This window comes from Histoplasma capsulatum, genomic scaffold, assembly GCF_000149585.1.
Source record: "Histoplasma capsulatum NAm1 scaffold_4 genomic scaffold, whole genome shotgun sequence".
Taxonomy (NCBI): domain Eukaryota; kingdom Fungi; phylum Ascomycota; class Eurotiomycetes; order Onygenales; family Ajellomycetaceae; genus Histoplasma; species Histoplasma mississippiense.
In genome coordinates, this window is record NW_001813979.1 from 1,153,482 (window position 1) to 1,175,689 (window position 22,208).

Consider the following 22,208-nt stretch of genomic DNA (forward strand, 5'->3'; position numbering starts at 1 on the left):
TGGAGAGGCGGATTTTATCTTTTCAAGGGCGGACTTTTGGGAGTGGCAAGTAATGGATAGTGTGATCCTTGGAGACTTTTGGATTGAGAGCGTTCAATTTCTTCATTTTGCTAATCTTCAGCTTTGCTTTGACGATATCATATACACTCGTGATTTAGGTTTAGGGCACAATTCCGGGTTTGGTATAGTGGATGGGTACGAGTCCTCTCTTTCTATCATTTCTCAATCCTGGAGCTCAACCAAATATTGTCTCGCCTGACGACCAAGATTTAGGCTGCAAGCTCCAAACCTGAGGCTTGCCAATTGGTATGTAACATGCTTATCATAGAATATTCTGGCCTGTGTAAGGACTTTTTCTCCACACCTCCGTACATCTAGTTTTCGGTACCCTATGGCGCCTTTTTTCTTCTCCTCAGATGTTAACAGGTTCGTCTCCTGACACCTCTTAACTAAACTTGAGGCATCCATATCATGCCGGAAGTCTTTTGATATTTCCGCCTTCTGGAATAGAAATATATATATCTCCTTGTCTGGGATCCAGGCACCACCTCACGATTGGTCAGATTTATGACTTAGGCTAGTAGTAGTCAAGCCAATCAAGGGTGGGGAAATTGGAGGAGGTCAGGACCGTATATGGATCTCCACAGATATGAGGAAACTGAGCATGGACCCTCATGATGTGTCTACGTGCGTACGAAGTGTAATATGGACGTAGTATTATGTCGATCGAGACCTACAAGTAGCCATAATTTATACAACGAGGCATACACTCTTTCTTTGCTTGTTTTGCTTTTCCTGATCCCCGGAAGCGCAGCAGTCATAGTATAAATACTATCATAATTTCTTTTGACTCCGGTCACATCATGTCCGGGTATTGCACACGGGCTCCACTTGTACAGCACATTCACGTTGGTGGCCAGGACTAATTTTTGTGCGCCTTGACGACCCCAACCACTAGTTTGGTGAAACCATGCAACCTATGCTGGGTAATTGTGATTGAATAGTCAACGAGGGTCTACAGAGAAAAGTTTTATATCACATGAGTTGGTAGTTATGGTGGTGATGTAGCCGAGATCATGGCGAAATAAGTTAGCACTGAATGGAGGATGGGTACTACACTTTACATAGTGGCTAGCGGGGAGAAGAGGACGAGCGACCAGCTAGTATACTAATCACCTTAACAGAGCTTAAAGGAGAGTGGCTGGTTGTAAAGGATAATGAATAGTAAAGAACATTGATGAATAGACAAGTAGAACTAATAAGCCATCCATCAGTGAGTATAACGTATCCGCCCCACGGGAAAGCCTATCCTACCCTTCCACATAATGATAAATCTCTATTAACCTCATCATATATTAAACATTCTCCAAAGATAGACAAACAGTAAAGTAGAAAAGCGAAACCCCCGACCGTCTATATCAATATTCAAACCCTTAGTTCGACATACTGTATTTGCGGATGGGACTGGGAAGGAACGACAGCTGTAAACGGGAGGATAGATTGTCGACTCCTGTAGACGAGGGCCGGCTCTATGAAGGCTGGATACTTTCCATGAGGCTCTGAAAGAAACAAACATAATAACAGATAGGAGCAGACAGGATGAAAGATGACATACTTCTGGTTGCCATTACTTAGTCTGGGGGTCTTTGGTGTCCCAGTTTGAGGGCTGTCTTTGGGTTGGAGGTGTGCTTCCCGGCTGGTTGTTACCATCTGGGATACGCTGTAGACATTCTTCCTGGTGGTTTACGCCTTCGCTGTGTGGAGAGTCAAGGGAAATCCCTTTCGTTGGGGGGAAAGCCACCTTGTCTGTTTGAACGTGGCCGCAGGATACGACGGAGGATGACTTGGAGGACATCTCAACCGAATGGGGATATGGGAATAGCTTTAGAGAGAGAGGTAGAACCTGAACTCTTGATATGATATTGACGGAGTAGAAAACAAGAAAAATGCCGTTGATGAAGTTAGAATGAGAAAAAAAACTCAGGAAGGAAGTTCCCACTGATTGTCTGGCTTTCAACCCAAATTTATAGTAATGAAAATGACCCTTCCTTAGCCATGATAGTAATCCCCGGCAGAAGCCAGGAAGGAATATCGTAGGAAGGAAAGACGAAACGAGCTTGTGAATGCTCCTTGCATGATCCTTTGATCCTCTATTCATGTGTGTTTTATTGGTTAAGTTCGACCCACGACGGGTGCGAGCTGATGGCAAAAGGAATGAAGGTCGACGTGAATCCAACCAGGAGCTTCGAATGATCGATATTCACCATTCTGGGTGTTGCCGGTTGTAAGAAAAGCTACGACAGCCATCTCACAGCCATCTCGAATCTTGGGCGTCCAATACGCTAGGCCTGTTGAAGGAAAGTGTTAAGGGTAGAGCACGGGGGAGGGCACACTTACAGGCTGCCCCGGCGGAGGGAGGCACGCTCTGCATGCGTAGCGTGAAGCCATCAGACCCGGGTTTATCTCATGGAAGAAGCCGGACAGGAAGCTGACGGAGACAGCTGCTCTCCTGCGTAGGAGGTCTATCTGGAACGTCCTAGACAGGTAACGTGATAGCTCAACCGGGGTTGCGCCAATAGGTGACGTTCGTGGCATTATGCGGCCAATTAGCATATGTCGACGGGTATAGAGAGGGGACTTGCAGTGCAATAGGAAAGAAAGAGCAGGGCCGTGTGTGTTAACCCCGAATTTGCGTGGACAGTAGTTAATGACTTTGCTTGGCACACAAACACTCGTGGACGACGCAGAATTCCCACTTAGGGTTGGACGATCTAGGAAAACTGGAGAAGAAACATGGTCCTTAGATGAAAGAACATCAAGGCTTGACTGAGGGTACTCTTCGATCCAAGAATGTTTGTCACAGATTGGCCAGAAACGTGAAGGAAGTGACGAGAGGACAAAATAGGAGAGGAAGAGAGGAAGAAAGGCTGATGATGATAGAGGGGGCGGGGAGGAGTATATAAAGGGGGAAACCTTTGGCCTGGCGAAGGGGACAAGAGGGGAAAAAAGGAGGAAAGTATGCGCCCAGTCACAGGGGCTGGCCAATGGTATGCATCGGATGGCTCGCATTAGGGGAAGTTTGCCCTAAGATTATGCTGGGAAGCCTGACTCTCTGCAGCCCCTGGCCGTTCCTGTAACACTCAACAGCAATGAGGAGCTAGCACGGGGGGAGAGCAGATAAACGACGCAGAAAGGTGATAATATGCCTATATGGGGAACACGGCCATCGAGTAGAACTCTATCACTGACAGTGAGGGCTCAGTTAGGTACCACGGAACGCTTCCCCCTGAAAATCCCAGCAGAGAGAAACAGATCCAACACAGAAAACATTGCTCGCAAGGGCTGGTGATCACCACAGCAGAAACACTGTCTCCGAGCAAATCTACCACTCCCAAGCCACAAGCGATTGAGTAGGTATAAACCCTCGCGTCTCGAAGGTTCGTGTTTGGCAGTTCGTTGGGCGAGGAGGCCCTTGAATATATACCTTCCACCTGAAGAAGGACAATTCATCCCAAGTTATTTCATTGGTTTACTGGAGGCCAGTTCGGCAACGAATTGTTTTCCATTGGTTATTGTCTGGCTGTGACTATTGGGCCACAGAACCAATGCTATGTCTCCGCATGGAGTCCTTTTGGAAGCACATATGATATTTCATCGAGATCAAGCGAGCGGAAAATCTGACGTCGTTGAAAATATCAGCGGTTTGAGGTGAATGCCAAGAGACGATAGAGTTTTCGGTCTCACAATAGCATTCTTCTTTCAGTTAGTTTCGTGGATCCTTTTGAAATGTTGGCTTGTTGGCCCGACTAAATGTGCGCATCTGCCGATATCAGGGGCCTAGAGGCGACTTCGCGTGCCTCGATATACGTGGATTTCGGATCTTTCCATGATGACAGATATGGCTGATCAACCCCTTTCCTCACCAACTTCTTCAGAAAGAATGGAGAATGGTGACTGGTGAGATGAATGCTCACTTGGACATGTCAGTACTTATATATACCCAGTGCCTATAAGTACGCGTTCTTTGACTAACAGATTGCTAGCTATCTTTCTACGGGGCCTGATGCAAATTGGTACTTGGTTCCATTTAGTAGGCATTGCCCACTTGATTGTTTGCAGGTGGAATGCCGGAAACAGAACATTTTGAGAATGCAGATGACAAAGAAATATCTCCAACACTGTGTCATGGCACAATGAAGGTTTTGCGTTTCAATCTGACATTTGAGAGTTTGGTGGAGAAAATGAATCTCACACAATGGGTGCGTTGATGGGTTTGCTGTCTTGAAAATATCCTTTCAAATGGAATTTTCCTGAGCTACCCTATGAGTATTTTATTTCCGGTTAGATGTAGCAGAACATCGGTCCAATGCATGTCACACTGACTTTTTATCTTGAATTTCTTTTTGAAAGCGGTGCTATCCCTGAATTCGTTTCTTTTCCGTCCGCTTTTCATAATGAACTTGCTAAGCAAGAACCATGGCTCCAAGGTGTGAAAATTGAATAAATAGGAAGAAAGTGGTAGCCTAGCTTGTGAGCATTCTTCATCCTACAAAGAAAAGCTGATAATAGAAGGTGTTTACTACGGACCTCCATCAGCGGTGCATGTATATCTCAATTCTGAACAGAACCAAGACTGCCTTCTAAATTATTTCTTTAAGAAAATGGTTTTGGATTCTACTTGTGTCCTATGAAAACCGAAGAGTAAAACACTTAGCATTCGCAGTTGACTCCAGTCTGCTGCTTAAAAAAAAAAAAAAAAAAAAAAAAAAAAAAAAAAGATAAATGTATGATAGAGATTTCTTTACCTTCTTATCGCATTCGCTCTCATGGGTTTGGCCAATCACCTTGGCTTTGAAAATCGATATTGGTAGCAAGAAATGACACACGTGGGAACGTGATTAATAGTTTATCAGATGTGAATTGAAAATAACCATAATCTTTGTGTTACACAAGAGCATTAGACAGCTTCTTACATCTACAAATTCAGTATCTCCGGATTATCACTTGACATTCCTGCTGGAAGAGATAAATTTCTATAGATTGTAGGTTAAAATGAGGAGGAAGAAATTGAGGACATTGAGCACGCTGAGAGAGATACCTGGGATGCTACCTCAGCCTCTTCGTAGCACCCTGTGCAAGGTATCCTTTCCACACATATAGTTGAGTTCTCTTGGTTCCAATTGCCTGCCATCTCAGTGACTCCAACAGACGCATACATATACACATATATCATTGTTGGAGAATAACATCGAAGAGCGTGTTCTATTATTTTGGAGCAAAAAAAAAACATGAAGCTTTCCAAACAACCCCTTTAACAATCGGAAGAACTCGAAACCGGCAAACCCATTTTATGCGGCAAAGGAAAAAGTAAGGAACACGATAGACATCCATGTGGCAGCGTTAGAATAACGTTACGAGAAAGAGATGCGAAATAAAGGAAATCAGAGGCTATCACTTAAAAAGGTGGAGGAGGAGGGGGGGACTGGCTGGGAAATAGAAGGCGGAGAGATAACATGAAATGAAATGAGGAGGAAAGAAATTAACAAAAACCAATCCCAACATTTCCCCTCCATATCGACAAGAAACCATAACGGTGTTAAAGCTCCTCTGCCACCGCACTTCATCTCCGCATCTGCTCCCGTTCGACCTCGTACTTGAAATCAAAATACGGTTTATCAAAATGGTGAACACGCACGTATCCATCCTCTCCTCCAGAGGCATAGCCAGTGCCCAGTGGGTGCGCGGCGATCGTGTTCAGAGGACCGAAGTGGCCCTTGACACGGCCAATCTCGTCCTCAAAGATCTTGTGGTAGAAGCGGGCTTCGAACTTTCCTTGTCGGGCGTCGGTGGTGGTGACGTCCATGGCTGCTTGACCACCGCCCAGAATTACAAAGTCTTTCTTGGTCGTGATGGCTGCGGTATTGAGGGGGGTGTCTGCTACGTAAGTTTTAAGAATGGCGAGGTTTCGGGAGGAAATTATCTAGCATTTTGGAGTTAGCTGCATAATGTATATAATATATAATATGAATTTTAATGGATAGCAGATAAGTGGATAAGAACTCCAGCACATACCTTGGCACTCTTGTCTTTGCATGCGGTGATGAAGTATGTTCGGTCAGGGGAGAATTGGATGTCGTTGATTTGGTAATCGAATTCATGAGCTTGGACGTTCTCAAGCTGCTCTCCGGTCTGTACATTGAATCCCACATGAGTTAATGAAAGAACTTCGACACAATAGACAAGGCATATCCTGCTATTTATGGGACCGTACCTTCGCATCGTATTGGCTGACACTGCCATCCTCATGTCCAGCAATGATATATTTCGAGAGGAAACTCCACCCAGCAACCGTCGCCTTGCTCTCTTCGCATGTGATTTTCAAAGAAGGTTCTTCGGGTTGATCTTCTAAACCATTTCCCTCCCCATCACCGTACCGTATATCAAATACCACAATTGTAGCCAGGTATCCCATCCGCTTCTCAGTTACACCCAATAACCGCTTGCCATCATGGCTGAACTCCACCCGCTTGACGGCCGTGGGGAAATCCCACACCTTGACGCACTCGCCGGTCTTCGTATTCCAAAGTCTGATGGTATTGTCTGCAGCGCCAGTAGCGACAAGAAGGCTGTTTGGGGTAACATCGACAGTCCACAGGGCACCCTGGTGTCCGTGGTAGGTGCCTAGTCGTTCACCATTTGCGGAGAACCAGGAGCAGAGAATCTTGTCTTTCGCGACTGAGAAAAGGAGATCGCCATCACGGTTGAATTTTATTTGATTGATAGACCGTTCCTGTAATTTCGTGCGTGTTAGCTACTGGAGAATCAATGTAGCTTGGGTGTCCGGGTTCGGAAAAGGAAGTCAGTCCATACATGGCCTTGAAGAAGAATGGGTCTCATATTGCCGATAGTAAAGGACCACTACTTGTGATCGCGATTCAACAAGTTATAGCAGGGTATGTAGCAGACACGCAAAGATGCTCGCTACTCTTGGTAGACAAGCTTAATAACCTGTGGAGTGGATGTGTCGTTGGCTGGACGATGTCTGTTCACTCTCGTCTTCCTCCGATAATTTCGTCGCACACTTCGATTCGTGCCAAGAGTTAAGTTACCATACCGGCTATCTCACAACGGAATACCGGGGCTATAATAATCCGATATATTTTACAGCCTAAATTAACGTTTTGTCAGCGGGAGAAAAGCTTAAAAAAGGCTAATCTGGGAATTTGAGATATTTTTTTGTTCTAAGGAAAGAATTCGAATCATTAGAAGATTCAATTGTGCCCTGGTGAGCGCTGAGTCAGTGACCATAATGCGTAGTAATAACTTAGAATAGTCAGTTATCGAGGAGCCAAAAATAATTGACCGTAGATTTCCTTCCTCTGGAAAATATTGAAGCCTCGCCCTCTGGTTGATTATTACCCTGCCATCTGGGGTTCCTTTCCCGACAGCCAGCAGTCACACTTAGCGGCGCTTTCAAGCTCCCTTGCCATATTCTGACTCCCTCTAGCCGCAGGAATTGGTTGTTGCTCAAAGCCCAATTCCCTCCAGGCCAAGGCCGAGGCGATGCTCGTACCCAGCAGAAGAGTGGTTTGTCACAAGTATCAGTGTCTGGCGCCCACAGTTGGCTCCCCGCGGCCTAACCGGCTCTGTGCCTGCCCCTCCATCCCAATCCCTCGAACGCACACTCACCACGACTCGAGATTGGCGACACGGTTCTTTTCTTCATGCAGCACCAGCTCCATTAGTAATATCCCCCACGTCTTCAAGGCTTCTTCAATCAGCAACCCCCGTTTCCCGCGATTTCCACTGGGACGACGCTTCTTTACGTCCAGCAACTTCAATATGGCGGCTGTCAAGATTGATGGCACTACAATTGCCAAAAACATCAGGGAGCGCCTGAATGTCGAGATTCAGAAGTCACAGGAAACCAATCCTAGGTTCAAGCCTTGCTTGGTCATTTTCCAAAGTACGTGCTCTATTCGTTGCAATTGCATGAGCTGCGTCTCATTCTCATCGCATACGAGTTACCTTTTTTTTTTTTTTTTTTCAACGGCAATTTGAAACTAACTGGACTTATTTCGCATATAGTTGGCGACAGATCAGATTCCAGTATGATATAGACTATATTATTCTTTCCCTTTCTCGCTCATTTGCTAACAGCTTATAGGCACTTATGTGCGCATGAAGCTGAAGGCTGCTAAGGAGGTATATACCCTGCCCTCTTTTTTTTCCAATTAAAATAAAAGCACACTGGCGCTCACTGGTTATCCATGGCTATAGGCAAATATACACTGCAAACTTAACAAATTCGCTGAAGATATCAGCGAACCCGAACTGCTTCAAGAAATCTCACTCGCAAACAACGACCCGAGCGTGCATGGCATTATCGTCCAATTACCTCTCCCAAGCCACCTTTCCGAACATTCTATTACATCTGCTGTCGCTGCGGAGAAAGATGTTGACGGCTTTGGAGCTGTCAATATTGGAGAGCTGGCCAAGCGAGGAGGCAAGCCTCTGTTTGTTCCATGCACCCCCCAGGGAGTAATGGAACTCCTTCGTACCACTGGAGTTGAGCTGGCCGGCAAAAATGCCGTGGTTTTGGGCAGAAGTGACGTTGTTGGAAGCCCTGTCAGCTACTTGTTGAAGAGTGCGGATGCCACTGTCACTGTCTGCCACTCGAAAACCAAAAACTTGGAAGCCATTGTCAAGGATGCAGATATCTTGGTTGCTGCCATTGGGAAACCCGAGTTTGTCAAGGGTTCGTGGCTTCGACCGGGCGTGGTGGTCATCGATGTTGGCACCAACTACATTCCTGACGCAACGAAGAAATCAGGCCAACGGTTGGTTGGGCGATGTTGAGTTTTCTTCGGCGAGTGAAGTCGCGTCGCATATCACTCCTGTTCCTGGGGGCGTTGGACCTATGACCGTAGCCATGCTTCTTCAGAATGTGGTTAATTCCGCAAGAGCCTATTTCGAGAGGCAAAAGGATAGGCACATCACACCTCTACCTATCAAGCTTCAAAGCCCAGTCCCCTCAGACATCGCCATCTCTCGAGCCCAGCGGCCCAAGCCTATTACCCAGATTGCCGCAGAGGTCGGCATTGAACCGCACGAGTTAGAGCCATACGGACATACCAAGGCCAAGGTTAGCCTTGACCTTTTAGATCGTCTATCTCACCGCCGTAACGGACGCTATATTTTGGTATCCGGAATCACCCCAACCCCTCTAGGGGAAGGCAAATCGACCACGACTATGGGTCTCACACAGGCTCTTGGCGCCCATCTCAACAGGGTAGTCTTCGCCAACGTCCGACAGCCCAGTCAAGGCCCTACCTTCGGAATCAAGGGCGGTGCAGCTGGAGGAGGATACAGCCAGGTCATCCCTATGGACGAATTCAACCTTCACTTGACCGGTGACATTCATGCTATTACGGCTGCAAACAACTTGCTAGCAGCTGCTATCGAAACGAGAATGTTCCACGAATCCACGCAAAGCGACGCTGCGCTATATAAACGGCTAGTGCCAGTCAAGAAGGGGAAACGCGAATTCCAAAGCATCTTCTTCCGACGATTGAAGAAATTAGGGATTACAAAAACGGACCCAAACGACCTAACACCAGAGGAAATCAACCGCTTCGCAAGATTGGATATTGACCCGGAGACCATTACCTGGCGGAGAGTCCTGGACGTGAACGACAGGCACCTGCGTACCATAACGGTTGGCCAGGCTGCAACCGAGAAAGGCCACACTAGACAGACCGGCTTTGATATCTCCGTTGCAAGCGAGTGTATGGCCATCCTCGCCCTTAGCAATGACCTTGGCGACATGCGAGAACGCCTTGGTAGAATGGTGGTTGCAACGTCTAAGAACGGCGATCCCGTCACTTGCGACGACATTGGCTGCGGGGGCGCCCTCGCTGCGCTGATGAGGGATGCAATTAAACCAAATCTCATGCAAAGTCTCGAGGGAACGCCAGTGTTTGTCCACGCTGGGCCCTTCGCCAACATCAGCATTGGCGCCAATTCCGTCGTGGCGGATAAACTCGCCCTGAAACTGGCAGGCACAGAGCCAGACGAGGACCATGAAGCAAAGACCGGGTTCGTCGTCACCGAAGCCGGCTTCGATTTCACCATGGGCGGCGAGCGGTTCTTCAACATCAAGTGCCGCTCGTCAGGCCTCGTTCCGGACACGGTGGTCATCGTCGCCACCGTCCGAGCCATCAAGGCTCACGGAGGCGGGCCCCCTATCGCCCCCGGCGCCCCGCTGGCTGCAGAATACACGACCGAAAACGTAGAACTGTTACGAAACGGCTGCGTCAATCTGAAGAAACAGATCGAAAACGCAAAGCGCTACGGCATCCCCGTCGTGGTCGCCATCAACAAATTCGAAACCGACACGGACGCCGAGGTCGCGGTGATTCGCGAAGAGGCAATCGCCGCAGGCGCGGAGGATGCTATTCCCGCCAACCACTGGGCGGAGGGTGGTGCCGGAGCCGTCGACCTAGCCAAGGGCGTCATCATCGCCAGCTCGAAGCCCAAGGATTTCAAGCTGCTGTATGATCTCGAGGGCACGGTACAGGAGCGCATCGAGCGCATCGGGAAGGAGATGTACGGCGCCGCGAAGGTGGAGTTCAGTGAGCTTGCGCAGAAGAAGGTCGACTCGTATACCAAGCAGGGCTTTGGAAACCTCCCGATCTGCATTGCGAAGACGCAGTATTCGCTCAGTCACGATCCGAACCTCAAGGGTGCGCCGACCGGCTTCACCGTTCCAATCAGGGATGTCAGGCTTGCCGTTGGTGCGGGATATTTGTATGTTTTTTTTTTTTTTTTTTTTTTTTTTTTTTTTCTTTTCCTTTCCCTTCTCTTCCCTTTCTTTCCTTCTTTGTTTGGTTTGTTTTAAATTCTTCAGGACGGGTTGGCGGGGCTGTATACTACTCCAAATTCAAAGATGTATGAATGAAACTAACGAATATATATCTTACAGGTACGCACTCGCCGCTGATATCCAAACCATCCCCGGCCTCCCCACTGCACCCGGATATCTCAATGTCGATGTTGATGCCGAGACTGGCGAAATTGATGGTCTTTTCTGAAATAGAAAGTTTCCTCCCTCCTGAGCTAGATGAAAGAAAGAGCTCTTTATCTCCGTTTAGATTTATATATGAGAGAGAAGAGAAAGAGAGCAGAGAAAGAAAGAAAGAAAGAAAGAGGAGTAAATTAGAAACACTAAAAATTTCAACAACCGACGACGCATAGTCCACCTATACCCACCACACACACACACCTCCCTGTCCCCCCTACTCTTATTCATTCAACAAAATTCCAAGGGTTTTTTTTTTTTTTTTTTTTTTTTTCAAATCTATCTGGTGGGAGAAACATGCGTGATACCTCTTCTAGACTTTTCCTTTCGATCTCTATCAAGATTTTCACATTCTTCTCCTCTCGTACTCTTCTCTCCCCTTCCACTCCTCTCTCCTTGAAATGTTGTTGTTTTTCCCACTGGCCCCTTTCCTTCGGAATTGGGCATATTCGTTCTTGGTTAGTTAGATAGGACCACCTGCGTATGGATGGGGTGTAATATATATTCACTCAGCAGTATCATTTGATAGTTAGGAGAGTTTATCATGATTGTTTGGGGTTTGATGGAGGACAGTAGACAGTAGACAGTACTACTGCCATAAGTAGTGGGCCAGTAGTGTGAAGATAAGATTAGCCGTGAGTGCAGCATCATGCATGTGCAGGGAAGGGGGGGGGGGGGGGGATCCTTGGCCCACGACTGCATGGATGTAGATGTATGGACAAGTACATGTACAGTACATTGCAATGGCAGAAGGTATCACATCACTGCCCAAGCAGGAGTGTAACAGGTATGTATGTATACATCTGCAGCCAAATGTCACCCCGCCAACCAGCGTCCCGCGCCGTGGGGGTGGCCCCAGCCACTCTCCGCCAATAGCAGCGTCCAGGCACCAGTGGGGCCTCGGATCTAGCGGCAGCCTGGCAGCCGACGTCATATATAAGGTTGCATCACGCGGGGCTTGGCGTGGCCGGATACAGCCTAGCGCGGGCTGCCCATTCGTCCGCCAGGCTGAACAGCCAATGACAGCCAATGACAGCCAACGACAGGCAGGCCCCGCCGAGGGGCCGGGATGCTGAATCGGGACAGTTTTGCCGGCGCTGGCCGCGACCAGGAGGAGGATGGCTGTACTCCGTAATGAGGTAATAGTAAGCACACCGTGGAGGGATGGGGGGCAAGCGTCTGAAACTGCTCTCCGTGTTGCTTCTTCGCCCTCTTCCACTTCCTCTTCCACTTCCACATCATCCATCGCTGTTCACTGCTGTCCTTCTTCCCTCACAGTTTCGAGCTTGAGCTTTGCGAAGTACCAAACTCAAATATCCACCACAAGTCGGGCCCGAAAAAGAGATCAAATTACAAAAGCGCTAGAGGGAAGGGAACAACACAATCAGAAGCAGAGGAGCCAGATTTTACAACCAAAGAAAGAAAGGGAGCTTGCCGCAAGCGTCAAGCGATTAACTGCCTGCCGGCCTGACTGACTGACTGACTGACTGACTGACTGACTGTCTGTCTGCTGCTGGTGTCAAGATCTCGGGTGCTGTCAATCTGGAGCCATGCCTTCCCTCCGGCCCACTTCCGTTCATACCCGACTCCCGCTGCCCTTGGTTTCTTCTTCCGCTGGCGCACTCCGCTCTCTATCCGTCTCGCAGCGCGCTTCGTTCGCTTCTTCTTCCTCCTCAGCTCCCTCCTCCCTCCTTCACCTCCTCCTCCGACTCCGCCCCCTTCTTCTTGCGCCTCTCTTCTGGTCTGCCAAAACCACCATCCTCCTCCTTCCTCGCCAGCTCCACCCCGAGAGCCTTCCCAGGGGCAATCCTCCCTTCAACCTCACAGACACGCAAAATGACAGGCTCCCGCCGGAAGATCAAGGTGAAGAACCCCGTGGTGGAATTGGATGGCGATGAGGTATGTTGCTTTTTTTTTTTTTTTGTTTTTCCTTTTTCCTTTTTTCTTTTTTCTTTTCTTTTTTTTAGAGGGGTGTGAACATTCAACTCTCCTCAACCCCACCACGTACGGGGCGACATAGCGTCAATTCCGTGTAGTACTGGGTATGTATTGATTTGGCGTGGATATTATCTGTGTTTCATGTTATTTCATTTTCATTTTCATTTTCATTAGGAGTTATGTGTGGTGGTGTCAAAAGCGTTGAATTGTGCTGGTGCAATTCTTCTTCATTTGGCTTTTTTCTTATCAACGAACACTGACCGAGAGCTTCTCTGAGCTGGCAACATAGATGACAAGGATTATTTGGCAAGATATCAAGGATAAAGTAAGCACGATACTCCCCCCTGATTTGCTATCAACTCCCAAAAAGCATATGCCGGCGCAAGCAACCTTGGAACTCCGGGAAGCTAACCTCCTTGTCACCTTCCAGTTTATACACCCGTCAGTCTGATTGACCCCGTCCCCATTCTCTCCCCCATCTTCACCGGCAACCGCAGCTATTTGCGTCTGGTTGATCTCTAGCATTACTAAGGCCGGTGGTGTTTCAGATATCTTGATATCGACCTCAAGTATTATGATCTGGTATGTGGATCTCCTTTTCCTTCCCTTTTTTTTCTCACTTTCCCTCCGAATCGTTCTCGTGGACATGGTTTGCTAACATGTATGAGCTTCATAGGGCTTAGAATACCGTGACCAGACCAACGACCAAGTCACCATTGATTCAGCAGAGGCTATCAAGAAATACGGGGTAGGCGTCAAGTGCGCTACTATTACCCCAGACGAGGCCAGAGTCGAAGAATTTAAGCTGAAGCAGAGTGAGTCCGCCGCCCTGAGCCTTTCCATCAGCTCCCGCATGTTTTCTTTTCGACAGCTACTAATTCACTTCTTCTCTAGTGTGGCTATCTCCAAATGGGACTATCAGAAACATCCTGTGAGCCTTTCCAAATCTAAATTCAATCTAAATTTCGCTCGTTCGGATCGCTAGAAATCAGCCTCGCTAATACCTCTCTAGCGGCGGAACTGTTTTCCGTGAACCGATTGTGATTCCTCGCATCCCCCGACTCGTACCCGGCTGGAAGAAACCAATTATCATCGGTCGACATGCATTTGGAGACCAATACCGGGCCAAGGACCTCGTCGTCCCCGGACCAGGCACCCTCGAGCTCGTCTACACGCCGAAAGGCGGCCAGCCCGAGCACATTAAGGTCTTCGATTTCGAGGGCGGCGGAGTTGCCATGAGTCAATACAACACAGATGATTCCATCGCCGGCTTCGCGCATGCCAGCTTCAAACTGGCTCTCTTAAAAGAAATGCCCCTGTATATGAGCACCAAAAATACTATTCTCAAGAAATACGACGGGAGGTTTAAGGATATCTTCCAGGAGATCTTTGAGGCGAACTACAAGAAGGACTTCGATGCCAAGGGCATCTGGTACGAACATAGACTTATCGATGACATGGTCGCGCAGATGATCAAGAGCGATGGTGGCTTCGTCATCGCCATGAAGAGTAAGCCTAACCCACACAACCGTCGCTTGGCCATATTTACCTCCCCACCCCCACCCCAACACACACATACATTTAACAACCCCCTTGCCAACAGACTACGATGGCGACGTCCCAATCCGACATTGTTGCCCAAGGTTTCGGCTCCCTCGGCCTGATGACCTCTACCCTCACAACTCCTGACGGCAAGGCATTCGAATCCGAAGCCGCCCACGGCACCGTCACCCGCCACTATCGCGAATACCAAAAGGGCAACGAAACCTCCACCAACCCCATCGCGTCCATCTTCGCCTGGACCCGCGGCCTCATCCGCCGCGGCCAGCTCGACAACACCCCCGACGTCGTCGTGTGGGCGGAGCAGCTGGAGCGCGCGTGCATCGATGTCGTCGACGAGGACGGGGTCATGACCAAGGACCTGGCGCTAGCGTGCGGGCGCAAGGATCGCGCGGCGTGGGTGACGACGCGAGAGTATCTAGAAGCGGTAGAGAGGCGGTTGCAGAAGAATCTGGCGAATGCGAAGTTGTAGATTTTTTTATTTTCTCTCTCTTCACATATATTTCTCTGATTTCTGATCGATTGGTTTTTTTTTTTTTTTTCGCTTCGTTCTCCGTCCCTTCTTTCTTTATTTTTTCAAACCCCCGTTTACTTTCGGGAATTGGATAGAGTGAGTTGATGATGTTCTGTTTTGGTAGCAGGTAGCAGGTGTATATATACCCGTGGGATCTATGAAAAATGAGCCCTAGCACCACGCCCGAAACCCTCCCTCCCCAAAAACAAACCCACACTCTCTTCTTTATCCAACCCAATCTTCTTTGGGCCAAAATGCACACATGATCCGCACGAAGAAAGCACAACATGTGCGCGTGTGCGTCCGTGTGGTATTTTTTTTATCTTTTTTATCTTTCTGTCATAAATCTCTAGCTCACTTTTTTTCATATATATAGAGATAGAGATAGAGATAGATATCGTATTTTATATCCGTATCCACAAACGATACGGATTAAAATACGCAGAGATGGGTAGGAGGAGAGAAAGCTCCGAACCTATTTACCATTTATATGTGTGTAACTATCATTTCAAACTATGTATTTTCCAAAAAACGAGAGAGAAAAAAAAAAAAAAAAAGGGGGGGGGGGGGTTACCGCATCAACAGATTCTCGAAGCCCCCACAATATAATCGTATTAGTTATCAAAGTTATATATATATAATGGGACCGTAAAGACATGAACACTCAATTCGGTACTGGATTGATAGTTAGTTAGTTTGGTGGTTTTTAGGTAGGTTTTTATTTGTTGTTTTATTATGTTTTATTTTATGAATATATTTATACATAGATAAATAGATAGATAGATAGGTTGATAGATGTATGTAAACTATATTTAAAAAGATTTACAGATTTACAGAAACATGAAATGCAAATATTCAAATTAGGTTTTTCTTTTTATTCTTCCCGCCTTCCGCCTCGCTCTCTCTCTCTCTCTCTCTCTCTCTCTATACAAGGGAAAAAAAAAAAAAAAAAAAAAAAAAAAACGGCAGTAGGCAGTACAGTACATGCGCAACGAAAATAAAAGAAAAAGAAAAAGAAAAACAAAATCCCATCACCTCTATTATGAACGGCCAATGACAACAACAACAACAACGACCTTCCCACAGCCGAGCATAATATTTTGTTTTGTTTTTTTTTTTTTTTTTTTTTTTTTTTTTTTTTTCCTTTCTTTCATCCACCAACCACACCCACTCGAGAATGGGCCCTTCCATCTCCCCATCCCCTCATCCCATTCAGCATTCTTCATACACAAAACCAAGTAGAGAAAGCATAATTTGTGTTTTTGAAGGGGTCTAAACCTCGGCGCGCCCCCCCCCCCCCCCCACCAACCTCCCTTCTTCTCCCTTCTCCTCCCTTTCATGCAAGTGTGCACAGAGAGATATGATTTAAAGCCCACACACACCACTCACCGCTCACCGCACACCCCGTCCCCGTCCCCATCCCCATCCCCTTTCCCTCTAAGACATCGTTCTTTATTTCGTCACGTTGGCAGGGGTGTACCAGAACGTCGGCCTCACGAATCTACAGGCGAGACGAATTGATTCGGGTGCGAGAATGGATGTGTTAGCGTTGGTTAAAGTTAAAAGGGGGATTCCAGCGTGCGGCAACACCAAATAAAAAAGAAGGAAATAAGCAGCGACGGCGATCTTCCTCTGGACAATAGCTTATATATATATATATATATATATATATATATGCAACTTTCCAGCCAGCCTGCGGGCAAAGTACACACACACACACACACGCACACACATATATACAATAATACACAAGACATGACTGAAAAAAAATGCGCGGAGTCCTGATTGTTGGAGCTGGAAGAAAAAAAAAAAAAAACGCACCGGTCCGAATGATAAACATTGGTCTCCGATCCCATCAGGTGCTTCTCCCGCGCTTTGTCCGCCAGGTGTCTGCGGACCTGGTCGCGGTCTTCCTCCGCCTGGAGGAGCGGGATGAGGTGGATGCGGGACCACATCTTTTCACGACCGAGTTCACTGCAAAGGAAGAAAAAAAAAAGAGGCGATGGGAATTCGGGCGCTGGTTAGCTCTCCATTTGTAACGCGGGGAAATGTAAAAAATGGAGGGCCGCGGGGGGGAACCTGGTTTATCGTATGATATTACAGGTTTTTCGTGTGTGGTGGTGGTGGTGGTGGTGGTTCGATTCGATGTCCCTTAACTTACTTCTGCTCCCGGATTCCCAGGAATACCTTGTAGAAGCCGTATGCCATGATCAGGTGCATGCCGACGAGGTAGTAGACGGGCCGGAAGCCGCGGACGGGGAGGTTGCGCTGCAGTAAATTATTATTATTATTATTATTATTATTTTTCCCAGGTCAGTACGGGGCGTCTCATAAAGCTGATATGGCCTCCACCTTGCTATCCTGACTAGTTGATGCTCTGGGGAATCTGGATACAGGAAAGAACCAAGGCAGGTTCGGGGAGCGGGTTCGATAACGCACTGGCGTACCTTATACTGGATGGGCTGATAGCCCCCAGCGGGGGGCATGTCTGAGGCATTGTAGCGGTTCAATTGGTGGGTTGGAAGGTTGTTTCAGGAACTATGGAAGTTGGAGATGGAAGGCGGATTGAGGGTTTGGAGAATTGTCACGTGAATTTTGCTGACTGTCAAACATGAGCGCTGCGTGATTGGACAGGGCTTATTTTTTCTTTGCTCAACACCCTATACTAGGGTTTGCAGGTCAAATCCGCGCATTGTTATATAGAATCTCACGTTCGGATGACTTTTTTTGAGATCACTTAAGCAATATGGATGATAGCGAGCGGCCAAGGAAACTACAGAAGACCGCCCATGATATGACAAGCCCCGCGACTGAGGGGCTGATCTCTACAACGACTTCCATTTCTACCCCCGATGGCAACGCAGCTGAGAACCATGGCGCGACCGAAAGCAACGGCCATCTAAATATTACGCTTAAATCCATACCCGAGACAGACGAAAATGGCCAGCCGTTATCAAAAAACCAAAGAAAGAAACTTCTAAAACGAGAACGATGGGCAGCCGGAAAGGAATGGCGCAAGGAAAAACGCAAAGAGAAGATCGTAGCGAAGAAGGAGCGCCAGCGCGCTGCGAAAGCCCAAACAGCTGCACAAGACGGAGTCGATCCAGATGATATGACTCTGCTATCGAGATCAGAGCGGAAGAAAGTCGAGCAGCAACGGTCCGTCCTCCTCCCGATAGCGTTTGTGATCGATTGCGACTTTGACGACCTCATGGTTGAGAAAGAGCGCATATCACTGGGTTCCCAGATAACGCGGTCGTACTCTGACAATGCAAAAGCGCAGTTCAGAGCTCACATGTTCATTTCGTCCTTTAATAAACGACTGAAGGAGAGATTCGATACTGTGCTTTCGAAACAATATATGCGGTGGAAGGGGGCTACTTTTATGGAGGAAGATTATGTGGTCGCGGCTGAACAGGCCAGGGAGCGGATGCGCAGGCCCACGGGCGGCAAAATGGTGGGGATGTTTGCTGGCAAAGACGCCGTCAGCCCCGATGATGGGGAGGTCATTTACCTCAGCAGCGACAGCCCGAATACTTTGACGGAGTTGAAGCCATATAGCACATATATCATTGGTGGGTTAGTTGACAAGAACCGGCACAAGGGAGTCTGTTACAAGAGCGCGATGGGGAAGGGGATCAAGACGGCGAAGCTCCCCATTGGCGACTACATGCAGATGCAGAGCCGTTATGTGCTAGCTACGAACCACGTTATTGAAATTATGATTAGATGGCTTGAGCTGGGCGATTGGGGGACGGCATTTTGTTTGGTTTTGCCGAAAAGGAAGGGTGGTGTTCTTAAGGACAATCCAGGCGAGAGATATGATCAGGAAGATGATCAGGGAGCTGAAGCTGATGAAGGTGATGCGCCAGCGTCTGAAGTTAAGGTTCAGGAAGCTGTTAGTTGCTCCTGACAACTTACGAGATTTAAGGGGATGAGATAGAAGATTTCCTATCCCAGGTTTACACCGCCCATACAATGCAATACCTTTGCGGCATGAACCACTCCGGGACAAGTTAAAGCAGGTATTGAGCAAGGAGATTGTTGTCATCTGTACCTGTGTAACTAGTCCGAACGCGGGTTACAGTTGAACGTGGTTTATTAAAAGTTGGACGTGGTTTAAAAAAAGTGGGTCTGAAAAATAAACCATGCTCAGCTCTCACTCTCTCACTAAAATACATACACTAAACATCTTTTACACACTCTCACTATATTATTAATCAGCTCTCATTTAGTCCTTCTACTTTAACATCTGAGACACTTCAACATCTGAAAAGCAGTTATAAGCTAGAATTAGTGATTAATATTAGTTAGGAGATAGAGCTTTGAGAAATAAGATAAAATCACTGTTCCCAACACATTTGAAGATGTGTGAGATATGTATGAGACATGACTAGTGTATGTAGTTTTAATGAGGGGTTTGACATGGTTTATGGACAAAACCACGCCGAAGGTTATTGATTCGCATAACTGACCCCGGAAAAATGTAAATGCGAGACTAATGCCACAAATAACTTTTTTTTGCCACGACCGCTAGCTGGTTCTGCCTATTTTGCTTTGTTATTATGACGCAGAAATAAATCAATTAGAATCTGCAGTTTCTTCACGTCACCGCCTTCGTCACTTCCACCCTCCCCACAAAGCTCAGCGAAAAATTTACAATTTGATTTAGGTGATGTGTATGACTTCGCAGAATACGCGCTTATATCCTCATAGCTTTTCAGTTAGCAACCGTGCACTCTTGGTCCTTGTGTGGGACTTGTGAGCAAAGATGTTCATGCTCCGCAATGGTATGTTTTGACGCCTCCATGCCAGCCCCTCTCCCCCCACCATACAATCAAGCACTCAAACCGCGTAGCAACCACCCCTAGCTACCATTCCAAAGAATAAAAATTCTTCATCTATTTTCCCATTGCATGGGGTTGCGGATTTTTTTTCTTCTCATTGTTTTTTGAAACTAATACTGACTTATTTTTTAGTGAGCAAGTTTGTCTTTGGTGACACTACGAAGGAATCCATAATCGAGATACCCCAAGGCCAACTGTATATCGTCCGACCACAGTCACCAAAAGGTTACTCAGAGCTTATATTCCGCGACGCTGCAGCTAGCATCCGACGCACAGGCCAGAAGTTCCAGTATCAGTTAGTGATCCAGCGAGCTTACGAGGAAGGAGAGGAGGAACTCGTAGGTGACGAGGACGAAGAAGATCCTGAGGGTCTGGGTGGAGATAAAGACGAGAAAACGTTCTTGCTAGACGAGGCGCTTCGTTTCCGATCCGAAGTACGCGAGGGAGGTGAAAAGGTTTTGGCTTGGCGCGACTTGAGTGGTGACCCGGGAGACCTTTTCGAATTCGTTTGCGACAGCTCAATCACTCCAGATAGGATTTCTACTTTTTGTCTTGCCGCTGTTGAGTGCCAGTACGAGCGGAAATACCGGAAGAGCTCGCAGAAGACGTCAGATCTTCAGGAGTTCTACTTCGACGACGAAAGCCCCATTCCCAAGGCTAGCCCGGTCGCGAGTCCCACCCTATCTCGATCCCCGACGATGAGGCAATCGACCACGGCTATGGCACGGGAAGTACCTGTGCCAAATGAGAAACCATCCGAAACTACGCAAGCCCCTCCTTCCGCTGCACATCCAGAGGCCACTGAGATCCTTGCGAAAGAAAATGCGGAGCTCCATCTCTTTGATTTCAATAGCGGAACATTCGTTCTGCAAGATCCCTCTGTCGTCGCAACTGTATCAGAAATTGGGAAATGGCAGTACTGGCTGCAGGTAAGTGGGAAGGACCGGGATTGGTTGGGGCAGGCAGTACTGGCGGATATAAATCCCGTATTCAATTTCGAATATCTCTCATTTATATTCAATCATTACACGGAAGATGGCTCGGCGTATTCGTGGCTTCTACGTTTCAAAGATCAGGCGGTCGAGGAGAGATTCCAAGAAGGTCTTATGCAAGCATTATGGGAGCAGCTAAATGAAGTTAAATGGGCGAAATCGGAAGAAAACGATAGGGAGTATGTGCTAGAGGCATTTAACGATCTCACAATGGAAGATGTACCCGAGGAGGAAGAGGAAGAGGTTGCTGAAGAAGAGGACGCAGGCCAACGCAGCGAACATTACGATACGGACGAGGAGGACGACGACGTCGTCACCCGAGATGAAGACGGAAATGTCAACTCCCAGCTCGCTGTTGGGTATAAACACGATCGATCCTATGTTGTTCGTGGATCAAAAATAGGCGTTTTCAAGCATACGCCAAACAATAATTTAGAGTTTTCTACAAACATCTCCAAGGTCGAAACACCAGGAGGAAAACTCTTCAGTCCTAAGAAAGTCATGCTTCATTGTGAAGATTCAAACATGATTCTTCAAAATGAGCAGGATCCTCACTCTTTGTATAGAATGGATCTTGAGTATGGAAAAGTTGTTGATGAATGGAAAGTTCACGACCATATTCCCGTAACTTCGTTTGCCCCTGAAAGCGTATGTGTTCTCCTTTTACTTTTTTGCTCTACATTCTTGAACTTGTAACATTCCCAACTTACTGTTCGCTTAGAAATTTGCCCAAATGACCTCAAACCAACAATTCGTTGGTATTTCCCGTAACGCACTATTCCGCATTGATCCCCGCCTCTCAGGAAACAAGCTGGTGCAAGCGGACCTCAAAGAATACGTCAAAAATAACGACTTCTCTGCCGCAGCGACCACAGAACAGGGTTATGTCGCAGTTGCCTCCAACAAAGGTGACATCCGTATGTTCGATAAGTTCGGCGTGCGGGCGAAGACACACATCCCCGCTCTAGGCGAACCGATAATCGGTCTAGACGTTTCTGCTGATGGCCGTTGGGTCCTGGCTACATGCCGTACTTACCTCCTTTTGGTAGACGCTCTTCAAAGGGACGGTAAAAATGAGGGCAAACTTGGCTTTGAGAAACCGTTCGCGAAGGACTCGAAACCCCAGCCACGCCGACTAGGCTTGCAGCCGAACATGTCGCCCAGTTCCAGCATGAGACTGGCAGTCGTATTTCCTTCACCCCTGCCCGCTTCAATACCGGCCGCGACGCGTCAGAGACGTCAATCATTACAGCCATCGGCCCTTTCATTGTCACATG

At 47.5% G+C, this 22,208-nt stretch overlaps 7 protein-coding genes across 7 annotated transcripts in view; 4 read left to right on the forward strand and 3 right to left on the reverse strand.

Annotated features, from left to right (window-relative positions):
• Positions 1 to 3,806: 3,806 nt before the first annotated feature.
• HCAG_04355 (predicted protein) lies at positions 3,807 to 4,098 on the reverse strand (the record flags this gene model as incomplete). Its single annotated transcript, XM_001540465.1, has 2 exons — positions 3,807 to 3,954; positions 4,001 to 4,098. 2 exons carry the CDS (start codon positions 4,096 to 4,098, stop codon positions 3,807 to 3,809), a joined length of 246 nt encoding a protein of 81 aa, XP_001540515.1.
• A 1,522-nt stretch (positions 4,099 to 5,620) lies between these two features.
• Positions 5,621 to 6,897, reverse strand: HCAG_04356 (eukaryotic translation initiation factor 3 39 kDa subuni; the record flags this gene model as incomplete). The annotated part of the gene is made up of 4 exons (XM_001540466.1): positions 5,621 to 5,980; positions 6,073 to 6,189; positions 6,272 to 6,790; positions 6,871 to 6,897. 4 exons carry the CDS (start codon positions 6,895 to 6,897, stop codon positions 5,621 to 5,623), a joined length of 1,023 nt encoding a protein of 340 aa, XP_001540516.1.
• Positions 6,898 to 7,842: 945 nt separating this feature from the next.
• On the forward strand, positions 7,843 to 11,093 carry HCAG_04357 (formate--tetrahydrofolate ligase; the record flags this gene model as incomplete). The annotated part of the gene is made up of 6 exons (XM_001540467.1): positions 7,843 to 7,966; positions 8,089 to 8,109; positions 8,168 to 8,205; positions 8,281 to 8,840; positions 8,992 to 10,809; positions 10,985 to 11,093. The coding sequence occupies 6 exons, from the start codon at positions 7,843 to 7,845 to the stop codon at positions 11,091 to 11,093; spliced, it is 2,670 nt and encodes an 889-aa protein (XP_001540517.1).
• A 1,823-nt stretch (positions 11,094 to 12,916) lies between these two features.
• On the forward strand, positions 12,917 to 15,050 carry HCAG_04358 (hypothetical protein; the record flags this gene model as incomplete). Its single annotated transcript, XM_001540468.1, has 6 exons — positions 12,917 to 12,979; positions 13,308 to 13,343; positions 13,695 to 13,833; positions 13,913 to 13,949; positions 14,031 to 14,527; positions 14,731 to 15,050. 6 exons carry the CDS (start codon positions 12,917 to 12,919, stop codon positions 15,048 to 15,050), a joined length of 1,092 nt encoding a protein of 363 aa, XP_001540518.1.
• A 1,897-nt stretch (positions 15,051 to 16,947) lies between these two features.
• HCAG_04359 (predicted protein) lies at positions 16,948 to 17,578 on the reverse strand (the record flags this gene model as incomplete). Its single annotated transcript, XM_001540469.1, has 3 exons — positions 16,948 to 17,011; positions 17,254 to 17,360; positions 17,540 to 17,578. The coding sequence occupies 3 exons, from the start codon at positions 17,576 to 17,578 to the stop codon at positions 16,948 to 16,950; spliced, it is 210 nt and encodes a 69-aa protein (XP_001540519.1).
• A 260-nt stretch (positions 17,579 to 17,838) lies between these two features.
• Positions 17,839 to 19,112, forward strand: HCAG_04360 (predicted protein; the record flags this gene model as incomplete). Its single annotated transcript, XM_001540470.1, has 2 exons — positions 17,839 to 18,990; positions 19,053 to 19,112. 2 exons carry the CDS (start codon positions 17,839 to 17,841, stop codon positions 19,110 to 19,112), a joined length of 1,212 nt encoding a protein of 403 aa, XP_001540520.1.
• Positions 19,113 to 19,863: 751 nt separating this feature from the next.
• The window catches only part of HCAG_04361 (conserved hypothetical protein), a gene marked incomplete at both ends in the record, with an annotated part of 2,584 nt that continues 239 nt past the window's right edge, over positions 19,864 to 22,208 (forward strand). The window contains 4 exons of the mRNA XM_001540471.1: positions 19,864 to 19,882; positions 20,072 to 21,579; positions 21,653 to 21,848; positions 21,981 to 22,117. Of these exons, the coding sequence (XP_001540521.1) occupies positions 19,864 to 19,882; positions 20,072 to 21,579; positions 21,653 to 21,848; positions 21,981 to 22,117 (1,860 nt within the window). The remainder of the gene's footprint in view (positions 19,883 to 20,071; positions 21,580 to 21,652; positions 21,849 to 21,980; positions 22,118 to 22,208) is intronic.